The sequence below is a fragment of the Drosophila hydei genome, unplaced genomic scaffold (genome assembly GCF_003285905.1).
Source record: "Drosophila hydei strain 15085-1641.00,03,60 unplaced genomic scaffold, DhydRS2 tig00000315-arrow-arrow-pilon, whole genome shotgun sequence".
Taxonomy (NCBI): Eukaryota; Metazoa; Arthropoda; class Insecta; order Diptera; family Drosophilidae; genus Drosophila; species Drosophila hydei.
In genome coordinates this window covers 1261119-1280000 of record NW_022045707.1, presented here as the reverse complement: position 1 = coordinate 1280000, position 18882 = coordinate 1261119, and the positions used below count along the sequence as shown (strand labels likewise).

Here is an 18882-nt window from a genome sequence, read left to right as displayed (position 1 = left end):
GTCTCTCTTTGTCTTGCTCTCTGTTTCTCTATGGATGTGTGTCGCCTGTATGTCACTCTCTCTTTCTGTGTTTGTCCATCTCTTTCTCTCACTGTTTCTTCCTTTTCCTAACTATTTTTCATATATTTTTCTATCTCTTTCCCTATCTCATTCTTAATGCATATTTCTCTCTCTCTCTATGTATATTTCTCTATTTTCTTATCCTATTCTCTCTCTCTCTCTATCTTTCTATCTTCCATCCTCTCTCTCTCTCTCTCTATATATATATATATTTCACTTCCTCCTTCTCTCTCTCTCCCTCTCTCCATGTCTTTCTATCTTCCTTCCTCTCTCTCTCTCTCTCTATCTATATATATATATATATATATTTCCCTTCCTGTCTCTCTCTCTCCCTCTCTCCACGTATCATTCTCTCTTCTCTTTCTCCTTTACTGTCTCTTTATCTTCTTCTCTATCTCCCTTTTTTGCCCATTCTCTCCCTTTATCCCGCTTTATGCCTTTTTCTCTCTCCTCTTCATTTTTCTCTGCGATTTCTCTCTTCCTTCCTCTTTCTCTTTCTCGCTCTCCCTCCATTGCTTCTATTCCTTCTTGCTTCTCCTCCTTCTTCTACTCTTCTACTCCTCTCTACTTCCTCTCTCCTCTCTCAACACCTTTTCCATAAGCCCACACCGCATATCCACTCGGAATACCCTGTTCTCTTCACTCTCCATTCTCTCCACTCTCCACTCTCCATTCTCTCCACTCTCCTCTCCACACTCGCCTAGTCTATTGACGGCGACAACTAATGACTTCCTTGCATGTCACGTGATACGTGTGCTACAGCCGAGCAGAGCCAGAACGCCCATTAGAGCCACCGACCTCGTGCCTAATGCCCCTCGCACCACTGGCGCCGCGCGTTGCACCACTGTAGCATAAAGTTGTGGCCTTCGGCAATTCATTCTTTCCGAGAATTTTTATTGCCTCACATTGTAAATACGAGGCGACTAATTGAAAGCCGTTTATTAATGGCCAACAGGTGTGGGTGGGTGGGTGCTCAGGTTCGGTGGGTTTCGGGTGCTTTCTGGGTGGTTTGTTTGCAACCCAAAATTAAATAACACATTGTTATTACCGCGTCAGGGCTTTTAACCACATGGGCAGCGACAGCTTTATGACTTGACCAACTGTCCAGCCAGCCCACCTCAAAGGCTAATTAAAATCTAATCAGGCCAGCAAATGTTAGAGTATTATGTGGAAATCGTCAACTCCAACCTACAGTGAGTAAATCAGGATTGAAATTATATACATATCCCGCCTCGAGTTCGCCTGAGCTGCCAGTTACATCACAAATGATGATAGATTCCATCATCAATTTGTTGACAGCCCCATCCCATTATAGGAATCAAGGCTGAGAGCTGCTATAAGAAGTTCTTATAGGAGGGAATAGGAGGTAGATAAGGTACGGAGTGAGTGAGAAATTTAGATGATGAGAGTAGGTCAAAGAGTGAGAAAGAGAAACGGAGAGAGCGGAAGAAAGAGTATACAGAACATGCTGAGAGTGTTGGAGAGAGGAAGAGAGGGACAAAAAGAGCGAGTGACAGAAAGAGACAAAGAAATCGAGAGAAAAAGAGAGAAATAGAGACATAGACATATAAAAAGAGACATAAAGAGGGAGAGAGAGAGAGATGATGGGAAACTGGGAGTGAGGAAAAGAATGATAAAATAAGAAACAGAGACAGTGACAGAGAGAGAGAGAGAGGAAAAGACGGAGAATAAGAGAAAAAATAGGAAAAATAATAAAAGAGAGAAAGAAACAGAGGAAGAGAGCATAAGACAGTCAAAAGGAGAAAGTAAGGAGATAGTCGAGAGCTCGAGAGATAGCAGGAGAAGGACGAGCGTAAAGAAGCACGAACTCATGTATGTCCTATGCTCTCTTGATCTGATACGAATTCCTTTTATATATCCTACTCCTGCACCCTCTACTCTGCACCCTCTCTTTTGTTTGCATTTGCATTTGTTTCCCTGTTTGATATGCTGGCAACGTTCTTCAGGCCTGTTAGCTCCGCTAGAGCAGACCAGAGATCTCTTGTTTACTCCTGCAGCAGCAGCTGCTGCTATTCACATTTGTCGCTTACTCAACCACGCTCTCTCTCTCTATACTGCTGCAGGTGATGGCGATGCCTCGATGGCCGAGGACGATGCCACCGATCTGCGCTGCAGCAGCATGTCGCTGACTCAGCTGCGTCACATGGACAATCACATGGCCAACATGCTGAAGCAGCACTCGAAGAACGGGCTGAGCTATGGGCCGCCAACACCGCCGGCGCCACCGCCGCAGCAGCAGCAGCACCCATCACAGTCGCAGTCGCAGTCGCAGTCGCAGCAGCCGCCGTCGCAGCAGGCGCCCATGGCCACGCATCATCACGGCGCTCCCTTTGGCTACCACAATGCCTTCGGCTACAATCACGGCGCAGCGGCACACTTTGGCCATCAGGAGGAGGCAGCGGCCGGCAATTACCTCAATTCGATGCATCAAATGGTGGAGGCCAATCAATTGCAGCCACAGGCGCAGGTGGGGCAAATGGGGCAGCTGCCCCCGCCGCCACCCTCGCCCGCCGTCTACGGCAGTCATCAGCAGCACTTGGCAGCGCTCGCTGCGCATGCGCAGGAGCAGCATAATAAATATGCCAAATCATCGTCGCCAGCTGCTGCTGCTGCCGCTGCTGCAGCTGCTGGCAGCTACTTTCAGCCGGACGGCCAAAGCTCGGCAATTGCTGCGAGTGCAGCACGCGACTACGACGAACGTTCAATGTCCTCCACCAGCGAGCTAGAGGAGGACGAAGACCATGAGGCCGCAAAGCTGCAGCATGAAGCGAACATTAACATCGATGTCACCTCCCCACCCACACCTCGGCCCATCAGCAGCAGCAACAACAAGCGCAAGTCCACCTTCATCGACGATAATGAAGCCAAATTAGCCAACGGTCAGTCGCTGGGCAATTATGGCATCAGGGCGCGCAGCCTCGACGAGGTGCAGCAGCAGCAGCAGCAGCAGCAACAGCAGCAGCAACAGCAGCAGCAGCAACACTTTCAGCACGAATATCGCAGCAGCAACAACAGCAACAACAATCAGGTGGAGCATGTGGAGCGTCTGAATGGGGACAATGACAGTTTGGTCAACGGCAGCTGCGCCTCCAGCGAGGATCTCAATCAGACCAACAGCAGTGAGCAGGGCGAGAAAATTACATCCGGCAGCGACGATGAGGGTAAGCAGCTTATGGTTGCCAAATGTGAACTAGTTCGACTTGCTGAACCAGTTCTATGAACTATATTGCTATATTTTATTAACCAGTTCCGTTAGCTGAGCTCCGCGAGAGTTTTGAGCACAATTCAAAGCAAAGTTGAGTCGGAACTAGCTCAGCTCACTCATTTGTTGGTTATCTATGAACTAGTGAACCAGTTATGAATGTTTTAGTTCAGTATTTATTTTCTATTGTGTTGTTCAAATGAACTTTTTCTGGAATATATAGAAACATTAAGAGAACTGAGCTCAGTTCAGTGGTTCCTTTCAAATGAGTCGTTCAATTGAACTATGAACTAACTAGATTGTAGAAAGAAGTTTGATTGAATCAATTCACTAGTTCCTTTTAAATAAGTCGTTCAATTGAACTTTTGTTAGACTGCAAAAAGAAGTTTGATTGAATCAATTCACTAGTTCCTTTTAAATAAGTCGTTCAATTGAACTTTTGTGAATTATGAACAGTTCATGAGGCCAGTTCAATAGTTCTTTTTAAGTGAGTCAAAGTTCAATTGAATCTTTTTATAGAGTATTCAGAAAAATTTGCTGGAATCAGTAGTTCTTTTGCAGTGAGTCGTTCAATTGAACATTCGCTAGAGTTTAAAGAAAAGTTCTTCTAATGTCTCTGACTTTCTCTCTCCTTCTCACTCTCCTCCACCTCTCGCCTTCTGTCTCGCTCTCTCTAGGCCAGGATGACAACTGCGCCAAGAAGAAGCATCGACGCAATCGCACCACGTTCACCACCTACCAGCTGCATGAGCTGGAGCGCGCCTTTGAGAAATCGCACTATCCGGATGTCTACTCGCGCGAGGAGCTGGCCATGAAGGTGAATCTGCCCGAAGTGCGCGTCCAGGTGAGTTACCATGTGCCAGGTGCCCATACACCATCTATTCAGACGTTAATCAGCGCGCCTTATTTACGAGCTGGAGCCTTGCTAATTGTGCAATCAACATGTCTGCCCAGCCAGGCGCCGGAAATTAAATAATTTCCGTTTGCAATTTATTTTAACGAAATTAAGCTGTGCCAACTAAGCAGCGCCCCTCCGACCAGATAGATACTGGCCAGCTAGCCAGCCATATGTTAGGGCCAGACAAGAATTTATCTTCTCACTAGATATATTGGCTGCAAAGCGCGTTTGCTGTAGTTGCCCGAAAATTGGGTTGTTTATTCCGAAAGTGATTTATCATGTCATCAACTGGATCTCTAAGAAAACAGCTAAAAGCTGCTTGGAGCTGCATAAATTTGCATATTCAAGACTTGCCTACTAACCGAAGGGATTTTTCCAAACTCTTGTCGTCCTTGATCCCAGTCTTATTCCCACTGCTTGGTCTCTGCATTGATTGTCAATCAGTCATTCATTGAATCAATCAATCAAGCAATGTAACTTTAAAAGAACACCTGCTTTCCAGCTTCAACAGCTTAGTCTATGCATAGATCATCAGTCAGTCAGTCTCATGTGATCCATCAATCAGTCAATCAATGCACAGCTATAATGCTGCACTCCTAGCTCTTGCACTGTCACTGGCACTGGCACTTTCAGTATGCATCCAAAGCTATATAGCTTCAATAAGTAAGCAATCAATCAATCAATAAATCAATCAATCAGTCAATCAATCAATCAATGTACCAATAATTATTCTGTTAAATGACCTTGCGACCTAACGTTGATTCGTGAAATTGTATATGCACTTGAATAGCTTCAATCAGTATTCAATCAAATGCTTTATAGCTTTTATCACTTAATCAATCATTCAGTCAATCAATTTAATAGCGCTTACTGCTCTCTCTGCTGCTACATAGATTTCTTGAACTTCTGTCAATATCCCTTTAAAGTACTTCAAACCATTTGAGTAAAGCTGATCATCAGTCAATCAATCATTCAGTCAATCCATTGAGTAATCGTCATACTCTCGAAGTTCGCTATTCTCCGTATCAGCATAGGTCTCTTGCGCTTTCAGATCTTCGCAACACATCAAATATATTTATCCAGTTTCATGATAGAAATCGAGGTGGAGCTCTATGAAGCGCAGTCTTCAATCAATCATTCATAAGTGCGCATCAATCATTCATTAAATTAGGCTTTGTTCTTCTCATAGTTTAGTTTGAACTCTGTCTCAGCTGCACCTTGCTGCACATTCAAAGTGAGCTTCAAGCGTTACTCACCCAGGGATCACTCTAGCCCCGCCCCCGCTTTGATTGACTGCCTCTTCGTGTTGCCTGTGCCGAAAGGAGTAACTTTTTCGCAGGACCAAACTTGCGCAACTTTCTTTCAGTGCATATTAAAATTTATGTCTCAATTGCGAAATGACAATGCAAATGACAAGAGTCGCGGTCTTTGCCAGCGGAGCCATCCATTTATGCTGAAGGAATTATGCACTTTTATGAGGATATGCGCCTTTTGCTTTATGCTCGCGCGGATGCATGTCTGGCCGCCATTCGTTTCGGGTGGCAAATTGCGACATTAACGGGCGGGGCGCCTCGTAAATTCCTTTCACAGCGGTGTAGCATAAAAGACGCCCGACGCGGCAATCGGAGAAGGCCCGAACAGAAGGCAAGCGCGGAGTGTTGCAGGCGGAGTTGCTCGACTAGAAGATACTCTGTACTTAAAGTGAGGGTTTCGAGTGGAAATCAGACAAGCGAGAAGAGCGAAGACATGTGAGAGAGAGTGAAGGGAGAAGAGAGAAAAGAGATAAGAGGAGAGAGCAGAATAAAGAACAAAGATCAGAGAACTAAGATTAGAAGAGTGATAAGTGGGAAGTGAGAAGCGAGAAACTGGAAGGGATAAATCTGAAGTGAGATGTCAGAAAATAGAAGTCAGGAGAGAGAAGTAAGCAGAGAGTAGAGAGAAAGGGGAAGAGGAAAGAAGAGGGTAAATTAGATAAGCGAAATCAGGTAAAATTCCTGTAGGTGGCGATGGATTACGTTACTCCTAGGAACTACTCTAAAAAGCTGCGTCTAACTCGTGGGCAAATAGTCCAAGGTGTGTGTTAACTGTGTTTACTTCTGCAGAGAATATGTGTAATATTTTTAGTCAGATATAGTTCCCGAGCTATGCCTACAGCTACGTTTTCCTTAATGTTGGCAATAGGTATCCAAAGTGTGATATATTCTTAGTGTACGTAGACATTCTGATGACAGACATAACAAATTCGATATCTACAACTGAAAAAGTTCTTGAGTTCGAACCAATTTGAAGAGGCAGCTATCTAAAGATAATAATATTAATATTAATATTCTGTATCTTAGTATTTATGATACAAGATAATACATTTTTATAGAGTTTAATAAGACTTTTTATCACGCTAAATGCTTTACAATTTCCAATAGAAGCAATATATCTATAAAGGCAGATAGATGGATAGATCTAGAGATACAATTAATCTGTCTTTCATCTTCACAGCTTCTCTTGAGCCACAATAATAAATCTGCTTTAGACTTTGTGAGATATCTCCTAACGCCCTTTACATATCCCACCACATACTCTATATACCCCAATTGAATAGCCAGTTCTCAGTAGGACAGCAAAAGAGTTCAGCAATCAATGAGCTCGAGTGGCATTTCCTATATAACTAATATATCTATCTATCTAACTATGTAATATTTGACTTAGCGGTGAGCTGTGGGGGCTGAGGCAGGACCATCTAATTGCATAGCTGCACAGTGGACTCGGGTCTAAGCGCTGTGCCCTGTGGCATAGTTTTATGTGTTATTCTCTAAGTCACAGACTGTGGGTTAGCTGAGGACCTCGCCTGCAGCTCGCAGGTGGAAAGGTGAGAGGCGAAAGGCGACAGGCGAAAGGCAAAAGGCAAAAGGCGACAGGCGACAGTCTCGACTGACGGCAAAGGACATATCAAATTTCATGAATTCGTTTACTCAGACGACAAATCATTTTTATTGACTAAACATTATCGCAGCGCGCGCTCTCTCTCTCTCTCTCTCTCTCTCGCTCTCTCTCTGCTTGGCAACACAAATATATGCACATAAATAAATAAACAAATTTGAGCAAAAAAATAAGTAAATGAAATACAAAAGTAATGAACGAAAATCGCATAAAAATTTTCTTTGCCGCGTTTTATCCGCGTTTCTCTAGATGGCCGTACGGCCCTCATGTGTCACTTTGTCAAATTGACACGAATTCAAATTTGGGCAAATGCAGCCTTAGCCTGGCTAGATAGAGCCTTTAACCCCTATTTACCCGCCCCACACACCTTCTTACCCCTAGCCCTTGGTGTGCGAGGCAGGCGCGTCCCCAAGTTCAACTCGTTTTAATGCCCTGCAGCTCATTGGGAAAGGGGTATATTGTTATGGTGCGACTGCATGTGTGAGGCGGCAAGAGGCGTGGGTCTATGTTGGAAGTATACATAAATTTGTTCTGTGCGAGGCATAAAGACGATCTCATCAGATTTGTGGACTCGACTAGCTCCGCATCAGTCTGTGAGCTTCTATCTCAGATACTTTAAGAGCTAGAGACTTTAAATTGAATTATATGTACGTTTGTATACTGTTATACATATAAGATAAAATTTTTTTCAATATGTCAGCAACATCTTTGAATATCACTAAGAATAAGATTTCAAACCTTGGTTTTTTGTGCATAACTCGAGAACTATAAGAGCTAGGAATACCAAATTTGGTGCTTAGCTTAGCCTAATGAAAGCAAAGCTTATAAATACTTCCTTTCTTGGATAATTCTGCTACTGTTTAGTAGAGCTTAAAAACTATTCCGTGTAAATAGTTCAGCCTTGAGCTCTGCTACGCAGCCCTATATATGTGTACTAAAAAAACAATAACTGAAAGCAGAGGGTATCTATTAGTCTAGCACTGCCTACAAGATTTGACTTCTTTTGCTTTTTCTTTTTGATTTCGTGGGCACATTTTTTCGGTCTGCACACCCTCTGCACGTGGGTGTGTGTGTGTGTGTAATCGCATTTGCGGTTAGTTTGCATGAAGTTCTAGTTATCGTTGGAGCTGTGTGGAAATTGCTTGGTGTGCAACTCGTTGAAGGTGGAAATTTGTTTTGATTAAGTTTGCGCACACACACACACACACACATAGATATACTCGAAAAGAAAACGGAATCGAGTTGTTACTCAAAAAAAATAAAAGAAAGAAGAAGCGAGCGAGGGGGCGGCGCTGGAAACCCCAGTTGAGTCAATCAGTGGTTCAATATTCAGTTCAATTTCTCGTTTAGATGAGTTCATTTGGCAACTCAGAGAGGACGTGGGTGGGGCCAGAAGAGTTACACGTATTGTAATAGATTTGCTAAATGTTTGTTTAAAAAGTTTGATTGGATTTTTGCATTTGATGCATTGTGTGCTCGTATTTGGCATTGTTGTGGCTTGTTTGATTGTTGTTTAAACGGCCAATATTGCCCTGGCACTCGTTTACATTGTTGTAATAGAAACGAGCAGTTGTCTCCCTTTCCAGCCAGGCCGAAATAAAAACACAGAAGACCCAAAATTGCCAAATCAAATTGAAATTGTGTCATTTTGCGGCTTGGCTGCTCGGCCAAGGCAATTAATATGCCAACCGCAGCCAGCCTGATATAGACAGATATATATATATATATAGATGTCTAGCTTAAGCTGGGGCTTATCTACGATCGTAACCAAAACAAAATGCGTTAAGCTGCCGAATTAAACAACAGCTTAACGCGCTAAACAAACGCAAGACACACTCAGGCAGACACATCATTAACGCTGAGAAGTGAGAGAAGTTCCCAGTTGCCAGTTCGTCAGCTGCCAGTGAGCCCTGTGAGCTCGAACATATGGCTCGGCGCGCAAGTGCCTGCCGTAGATGACAATTATTTTATTTGGATTACACGCTGACAGCTCGCAAATGCCGTTCTCGAGGGTTCCCGAAAGTGGCCGCGTTTAAGGGTTAAATGCGCCTCAATCATACGCCGCATTAAACACAATTGAGTGAGTTAGACGGCGAACACAACAACAACAACAACAAGATATAGAAAAAGAGTTTAATTAAAACCTAATTTAGCATGGCAAAGCAAAGCAAATTGCAAGAACTTTTGCTCTCAGGCGTTGATTGATGGCCAGCAACTGGAGCGGGCACAAAACTAAATGAATATATCGAAATTGGCTAGGAGAGGTGAGTTAAGAAAAGTAATTTAAGCGGACAATGAGTGAATTCTAAGCATCATAGAGCAGAGGCTATAAAACATATTAGTTAAGAGAGGTCGGTTCAAAAAGTAACTCACTATTGGAATATCGATATTGGAATATTTTGTGGCATGTTGGCATCAAAGCCATCATCACTGAGTTGGTGACAAGTTGAGCAATATGGAATGTCCGACTTTGCCTATTATAGGCACTGGAACAAGGAATCTGGATATTGTTAAGAAAAGCTACATCCAGGTAACTAGCTATAATATTGGCATTCCAAGAAACTAGACACCAAATTGCGTATACCTAACTGTTCAAGCTCTCGAGTTATGCTAGAAAACCCAAATCCTTAAATAGATTTTTATAAGTAAGAAGAAGTCATCGCTAGGACAACCTGCTCCATTACTCATTCGTCTGCCTTGGCGTGCCGTCTGTTAGCTTAACTAAATCAAATAAAGCAGAAAAGCAATACGAAATTCGGTTCATTATTGTATTTATATTATTTTGGCTAACATGCGTTTGGGTTTGGCAAATAGTCGAGCGGAGACAATTTTTATTATTAATATTATTGTTGGGGCGGAAGACGAAATGGCTGTCAATTATTTAGCATGGGCAAATGATTAAATATCGTAAAACTGTCAAAGAAAATATGCAAAATGCAAAAACAAAAAGACGAAAAAACAAATGGCAAACGGATAAAGGGAAACGATTTAATATACACATGAGAAATGTTTGTTTATATGCATATTGCGCATACGACGTGTGTGCCGTGACAGCGAGACGCTCTCTATGTGTGTGTGTGTGAGTGTGTGTGCGTGTGTGTGTGCATAAAAAGCAAACAAATAAAAATGTCATTTCACTAACAAATAAAATAGATTTTTATTGCAATTCCACTTTTGCCTCCGTTTTTTCTGTTCGACATTTATAGTATGTTTATTTCTTGAATACCCCTGCCCTGGAGACCCGCACACTCCCACTCCCCCACTCTCTAGCTGTCTGGCTGTAACGCTCCATTTGTCCATGGCCTATCGACAGCTGTCAGCGAGAGAGTCGATTCGTTTCGCTTTCGTTTTCACATGTCGTAATAATAATAATGCATATTAGGTTCATTTGCGGACCTTTTTTATTGAAATCCTATACAAATCTAATAATGAACACAATCAGAAAGCAAGCCAAAGGCGGAGGCCAAACAGACAGGGCGACTGATAGGGCGAGAGACACAGTTCTCAATATCCGAAATTGGAATTGCCAACAATTGCATAAATGAGCTCCATTTTCTTTGACTCATCTCCCCCCTCTCTCCCCCCTCTTTCTGCCCCCTCGCAGGGGAAGTCAACTTTTTGGTTTTGGGTCGCTTTGACAATGCCAGCAATTGGGCATTCTCCGTGATTTGTTTAGCGCTCAAGTGACCTGCGACCTATGACCTCTAATCGCTGATCCCTAATCCCCAAGCTCCCCTTTATATAATATGGCTAACAGCTTTAGGCCCTCTGCAGCAGCGCCTATTTATAGCTCTGGTGAGTGCTAAAAAGTAGCTCAACGACAGCTGTATTCAAGTGCCGTTATTAATGCGTGGGCGTAGAACAATTAACACATTATGCCACCTTTGATACACACACACACACACACCCAGTCACACACACACTCACCTGGTGTAAAGACCACAACAAAGCAGCCGCAAGGGTAAATAATAAATAAATATAAATAAATAAAAGCAAGTCAAGTCAAGTCAAGTATGAGGGTTGCCCCTAGGTGTGTGTGCGTGTGTGTGTGTGTGTTGTGTGTTGTGCACATCTGCTGCTTATTCAAAATTATGCTGAAATAAACTGTCCAGCAACACAAAGAGCCAACACTTGAAGGCGAGCTGACTAATTATGTCAAATAAATATATGAAAACAAAACAATGAAATATGCAAAATGCCGTTAGCATAGGGGCTACAGTGTGACCAGGCTATGAAGTACCACTGCAAATTGAAATATATAAAACGAAGCAAATATGTGTAAAAGTCAACAGAAAAGCAACTCAGACTGCCCAAAGTTTCTATACTTATATCTACTCTTGTTCATAGGTATATTCATACCTATATCTGCTCTTGTTCAGGTAGACCAGCTATGAGAAGGAGCTAGAAATCTACAATATATAGAAATATAGAATGATATATTCATTAATAACTCATCTAAACAGAAAACCGCTTGATACATGTTTTTCTCACTAGTTGCTCTCTTTAGCTTCATGTCTATAAAAATCCATTTTATATTTATATATATTTATATTTTATATTTTAGGTTTTTGGGCATAACTCGAGAACTCTAAAAGCTTTAGATTTCTAAATTTATATATAAGTTCATAAAAAGTGTATATATCAAAAAGTAAAATTCTTTTTTAACTAACTGTTCCATATTCCTTAAATAGAAGCTTTTAGAAATAGTTATTTTATATAGAGTTTTGGTTTCAGTTGGCCATAGCTCGAGAACTAATAAAGATATAGAATTCAAATTTGGTATGTGGCTAGCTATGATGTATATATATACATAAATTAAATAGTTGTTTAGCTAGTTGTCATGTTCAGCAATAATACAAGTCTTCATAAGGAAGTTTTTCGCTTAATCAAATCAAGAACTTTGCTTTGACTCTAGCCAAAGACATCAGTTCTGATTTAGCCAACCAAGCCGAGGTTAAGAAAAGTAGTTTATATGTTTATAATGCTTAAGCTCGGCTAATCAAAAATGATGTTCTCTAAATAGCTAAGTTTTCACATAGATCGACTCACATCCAGTGGAAATTCTTGCAAACCTTTCATATATAAGGAAAACATATTCAATATAGCAAAGTACAGCCCTGCATCTCGATTATATGCCCACTCTACAAAGTTACTTGTGTCTAAACAAATCCATTTACATCACAATTTGCCGCTCGTTAATACGAAAAAGAGAATTATAAAGAAAAACAATTTGCGAGCTTATTCGATTTGCTGTGAAGCACTTTTTACCTTATTTCTAAAAAAGGGATTCAACGCGCTGCTCTTGACATCTGACACATAACACAATCAAAGAGCGCAAGTGCCATAATGCAATAATAATAATAATAATAATAATAATAATAATAATAATAATAATGCGAAACTTGGCAGGAGTCGTGTCCTGTTGCTGTTGCTGTCGCTGCTAACTTTTGACTCCGAGGCCTTTGAGCGAACAGATGTGCAACTCATTACACAGCATTTAGGCACACATCAAATTGAATAATATTCATTAGCGAGGGGTGCACGCAACCCGCGGCAGCCACCCCCTTCTAGAGTCCTTAAATGTCCTTCAGCTTGGACATGCACTTGACGACTCAAGTGCGACGCTCGATGCTGCTTGACTCGAGCCAACTGGGCAGCTGCTCTCGCACAGACTTTTCTCAGAGCTAGCTCATCTCTGACTCTTACTCTCTCTCCCCCTCTCTCTCTGTTCCTATAAAAAGTAATTGTAATTGTAATTGTATTCGCATGATTACATTTGATCATATTTTGTTTCAGTTTAAGCCAAACATATTTACGCTTCGCTTAGGGGTTGCGCATGCAGCGCTATGCTTGCTGCCCTCTTTATTTATATATCCATTTTTGCTTCCTTTCTTTTCTTTCTTTATTGTTACCCCTAATGTCAAGTGAGGTTATGTTTGTGTGTTGTGTGTCCTGGGGGTTGCCGCAGCGGCCTGTCGACGGGGCAGAATGATTTATAATTTCATTCCTTTTGATTTATACACTTTTATTGAAATGTGTTGACAGGTTACGCTAAATTCGATATGAAGCCTAACGAAGTTATGAGTGAAAGGACCTCGTCCTGCGCAGCCCTAGTGACAGCCACTAGGCAAATCCGACGCACGCGCTCGGCATTTGATTTGATTAGCCCGGGCAAAAAGCGCAACCAGAGGCTGATCGACTAGCTTGAGTCGAGGACACGTTTCGCAGCTTAAATTACGCACACGTTGCGCCACGTTGTCCTTTAGCCAGAAAAGGATGCGTCGCAGCGGCTGCTTTAAAGTCTTTTGCCCAGCGGCTGCGACAGTGCCTGCTCGCAGACAACGACACCCTTTGGCCAGGACGAAGGACCAGCCCAAACTCAATAAGTCGCATAAAGGAATGAAATTGGATGCCATTGCGGCAAGCAAACAAGAAATGCCTCAACAAACGATGCCGACGACGTTGGCCTCGACCTCGCTCTCTCTATCTCTCTCCCTCTCTCTCTCCGTTTCTGTTGTGCTCGCTAACTGCGTCTTCTTTTAGCTTAATTAATTGCGACACGCATTCGCTTAGGCGTTTCCCGATCTCAGGTAGAGCTACGCCTACGCTGAAGGCGGCTTTCCTTGTTCTTTCCTTTGTCCAACGAGCTTCTAATGGGGGTTAATTGAAAGCGGCAAAGCTCAAGCGCGAATACAAAGCAGCCAGAACGGATCACGCAAAAGAATAAAGCTGAATTAGCCGTGAGTTATGCCCATATCATGGCTGCAATGTGAGACGAGCTAGCAGAGCAAGCATAGAATTTTCACTTGTATTTAAACAGCAACTTTCAATCAAATATGGGATCTATATAGATTAAAGTTCTCGAGTTCTATTAAAAAAAGCAAATCTGAATTGAAATTTGTATAGCTAGGCCTTACTCTGCGATTCTCATGAATATGCCAGGAGTCCTTCAGGCTCTTTGCTTTATATAATATATAATATATAATAATAATAATAATAATAATTATAAAAATTATAATAATAATAATAATAATAATATATAATAATAATAATAATAATAATAATAATAATATATAATAATATATAATAATATTAATAGTTATAATTCCGTTATTAACTGTAACAAGACTCACTCAAATGCATTATTCATGAGTCTCGCCCTCTTCACTTCACTCTCATCAACCTGATACCCAGCTCCCACTGGAACTCTTAATTGAACCTATGTAGGCGCATGATTGTTTGATTCATGCTTAAGAATATCTTTTTATATCTGTGTGTTCCGCAATCATGTCAAAGGTATGCCGCCCTCAGTGGCCTCTGCCTGCCTCGCTCTTATCTGCTGTCAGTTTAAATGAGCGTTGGCTTAAGTTGTCAAATTAGTGCGGAAGAAAACAATTTCGATTTTGGTCGAGTCAATCAAAGAAATATTCACGCACACAGATACATAAAGAAACGTTAAGAAAAAAAGAAATTTTCAACAGAAATGCGGCAGGTACTTATGAGAATTTGTGCCCCTTAGCAAAGGTGGTACGACTATTCGATTACCCTGTGAAACCCGTTTATAGATTTGATTACCAAATAACTTACGTCTTTATAATGCCACGACAGAGCAGAGGTACAGAAAGGTAGCTTTAAAAGATATAAAGATATAAAGTTGAATATGAATCTTAGTCGGCTTCAAGGCATCTGTGGGTTATATAAATAGAACTAGTTAGCTCTTTTGGGTTACGAGTTGTCTTACGAAGGGAAAGTAGAACGGAAAGAAGACCGAAGGGAAAGACTAAAAGACAGAGAGACAAGAAGAGTTCTGTGTTTATGCTATTATCTAAGTGAGAGAGGATATATAAAGATATATATATATGTATTAGAAATATGTATCAACAGATGCAGATATATATAGATTACGAGCTCTAGTAGTTCATACATGCTAAAGCACAGTTAGGCAGTTAGAAACATGGAGACTAAAAGACGTGCAGACAAAGTCAGCTCCACTCAACGCTCGCTGCTGCTGCCGCCTGTTACATACACTCCACCCAAAACAACATAACCTGTTCAGGCCCTATTCAATGGGTATTCAGTGCATAAAAAACGATATGTGAAATGTGACTTAATCAGCTTTATATAAATGCTTGTTTTGACAACGAGCAGGAGCTGCAGGCCGCTCAGCTTGACAGGGTTTTTGGTTGTCAACCCACACACACACACACAAGCTGCTTATTATAATTATATAGAGTATACATATATTCATATATACAGTTATATATATACATTCACTTGACATGCTTTGTGGGTCTTTTTTTGATTTCCGCTTTTAATTAATTTTGTGTAACATGCTAATTGGTTTTATGCGTTCTGCTTCAGTCATTTGCTTATTAAACAACTTCATATACAGTTGTTGTTGCTGTTGTTGTTGTTGTTGCCTGCCGAATAAATCATAAAACACTTAAATAATTTTCCGTGCGCTTTGCCACTTTATTATGTGCTAATTAATCACCTAACAAATTTTTGGGCTTCCATATTTTTTGCTCTCCTCCATTTTTGGCGCACGCACAAAATACAAAATATAATTAAGTTATCAAGCAACAACAACAACGACAACAACTTGAGTAACTCGCAACTTGAACAACTTTTAATGTATGCAGCAAAAGTTTGCAGCCGAGTCAAGCTCTCCTCTCGCAACGTTGACTAATTTATTTTGTCATAAAACATTATTCAAATTATGCGAGTAATCAGCCAGCGTGAGGAGCTGCTACTCCCGCCTCCTCCTCTGCAGTGGCCAGCCTGAAGAGCTGCTGCCTGCTGCTCTCCTCCTCCTCTAAAGCGTGGCCAGCGCCAATAGCCGCTAGCTAAAAAAAATGAATGCGCGCTTAGAAGCAAAGGACTTGGCTATGTGTCTCTGCGAGGGCTGCTACCACAGTTAATTGCTTTTTATAACAGAAAATGTATATATTATTAAGAGTTGATCTAAAGTTTTCTATAAAGTAGATCATATCTATATATATTGTGCTGTTGCTGCACAGTTACTTATATGGCAGCCCTCGCAATGAATGGGTCTATTATAATGATCTGTAGAGCACATCTATTAGGCAAGCTTATTCCGTGACAACTTCAACCTTTATACATATTTTGCATACTTATTAAGCTACCCTCGCACTTAAACTAAACTTGTTTCAGCAGCGTCTCACTTAGCCACAGTTGCAAATTAAAAATGCGTTCAGCGAGTGTCAACCAAAGGGAGAAGGAGAAGGAGAAGGAGAAGGAGAGAGAGGGAGAGGGAGAGTCCGTGAGTGAGTGAGAGAGACAGGGAGGGAGAGCGCACAGACTAATAGCTGTTTTGCCATGTGAAGCGTGTGACACAGTTGAACTACCCACGCCCCCTGTCGCCCCTTTTCAGAGCCCTAATCAGTGCGATGCTGGTCGACTATTTGCCCAGGCAGCTGCTGGGCATATTTTGTCGTTCTTTGTAGCCGATTTAACTGCTTATTAACTGTGCGTGCGCTCGTTCGCGGCGTTGTTCGTTCCTTTGTGCTGCTCGGCATGCCAGCGAGTAAATAAATAGCTAATTAAATACAGGGTGACACGTGGCGCACTGCAAACATACGCCCCGGCAAACAAACCAAGTCGAATTACCCGCCGCCCCTAACCAAAGGCCAAGTCAAAGTCAATTCAAGTTGAGCAGAAGAAACCCAAAGGCGAGCGAGAGAGAGAGAGAGAGAGACAGAGAGAGAGGGAGAAAAGGCCACAATTGAAATGTGAAGGAAATTTGAGCGAGCGTTGATCGAGTGGGTGTTAAGCTATAGAGCGAAGGTGGTGTGGGAGACAAGGACACTCGCCTTTGACTTCTCACAGGCGCTATTTGAGGCGTGGCACTTGGGCCTGCAACTGGTAGCGAGCGAGTCGTGTCGTGTGGCGCGCTTTGTATTACAGCAATTCGAATGCAAGCGAAACTGTTATTAAGCATAATGACGACACTGGACACTTGAACTACTGCTAAACACACATCACCTAAACAAATCAAGAATAGTTGAGGCTTGAAGAGTCCTAAATACACATGAGAAACTAAATTGAATTCCGAAAGCATTTGAAATGAAATTTTAACGAGCAACTGATGAAGCATAATGGAAGGTACTAATTAGCAGTGGAAAGGTTTACTAAAAAGGACACATAAGAGGCGAAATTGAAGTGTGAGCGAAGCAGAGGCTAGTAGAGCTAGGAAATAAACTTAAGGTCAGACTTTATAGAAATCTGCTGAAACATTCATTTTATACTCATTCGAATGCTGTGAGTTGGTTAAGACCAAAGCAAGAACTGACCAAGGATTTTTAGAACAACATTAAGAGAATTTTTCTGAAGGCCTATGGAAAGTGGATTGACGAAGGTGATAAGGACTTCGAATCATAGAATGCCTTGGCCTACATCTGAGCACATATAAACTCGAATGGCAGAACGAATATTTATGATAAAGGACTTAACCTGTGCAAGTTCAGTGATCAGCTCAAAGTGAGCTATGACTAGCTAAAATAGTCTCAAGAAACTATTAGAGTGAACCGTATTTCTACCAACAACAATTGAATCATGATGACTGATGACTGAAACAATGAAGCAATGTTGCTTTAGCAGCAATTAATATATTCAAAATGCTCAGCTGCCAAGACTTCGTCAATGCAAAGTGATCTTGATGCTGCTGTCAGCTATTGCCTGGGTTGTCCTACTGACAGAGATTAAGTCTTCTCCCTGACAATTGCTGTGGCCAACAGCTGATGATCTGGGAGCGGCTTAGTGTCTATGAGGAAGTCTTAAATTTAGCAGGGAAACTGAATGCTGCCTCAAAGATGGGAATGGATTGTAGCCAACGGAGAACAAGAGAATTCTCTGAATAACTAACGGCTAATTAACGGATAAATTATGGATAACTAGTGGGTAATTCATGGAAAAGCTATGGACAACTGGTACATATGGATATGGATATAGTGGTTATTGATAACTAGTGGATAATGTATAAGTTATGAACAACTACTGGATAAGTCATGGATAAAATATGGATAACTAGTGGATAATTTTTGTATAAATTATGGATAACTAGTGAATAATTTATGGATATATTATGGATAACTAATGGGTAATCCATGGAGAAGTTATAGACAAGTTATAGACAACTAGTGGATATGGATAACGATATAGTGGTTATTGATAACAAGTGGATAATTTATGAATAAGTTATGGACAACTACTGGATAAGTCATGGATAAATTATGGATAACTAGTCGATAATTTTTGGATAAATTATGGATAACTAATGGATAATATATGGATATATTATGTATAACTAATGGGTTATCCATGGAGAACTTATAGACAACTAGTGAATAATTCATGGATAAGTTATGGATAATTAGTGGATAATTTATGGATATATTATGGATAACTAGTGGATAAATAATGGATAACTAATGGCATATCAAAAACTATTTCAAATGAAATTCCAAAGAGAGATTCATAGGATAATGAAACTTGACTAAATAAAATGTATCCAGAATATTTTGCATTGAGATTCTTAAAGGAGTGCTATAAAGGACACTAGGAGCACTAGGCATAATTATAAATGAAGTTCTTAGGAATGCCTCAACCAGTATTCATATAGTCAAAATTCTTCTTCAAGCTCCGCAGCGGCTTTGGAGTGTAAATCAATATGCTTGTCGGCTTCTAAACTAATTAAAACATCTTCTTCTGTGCGCGCTTTGTGTGCCGCCAAAAAAAGCTTTTGTTT

The 18882-nt window shown here is 41.2% G+C and overlaps 1 protein-coding gene across 1 annotated transcript in view; it reads left to right on the top strand.

Annotated features, from left to right (window-relative positions):
• The window catches only part of LOC111602128 (retinal homeobox protein Rx), a 32585-nt gene that overhangs the window by 8245 nt on the left and 5458 nt on the right, over positions 1–18882 (top strand). The window contains exons 3-4 of the mRNA XM_023319076.2: positions 2145–3242; positions 3961–4127. Coding sequence (XP_023174844.2) covers positions 2145–3242; positions 3961–4127 — 1265 coding nt within the window. The remainder of the gene's footprint in view (positions 1–2144; positions 3243–3960; positions 4128–18882) is intronic.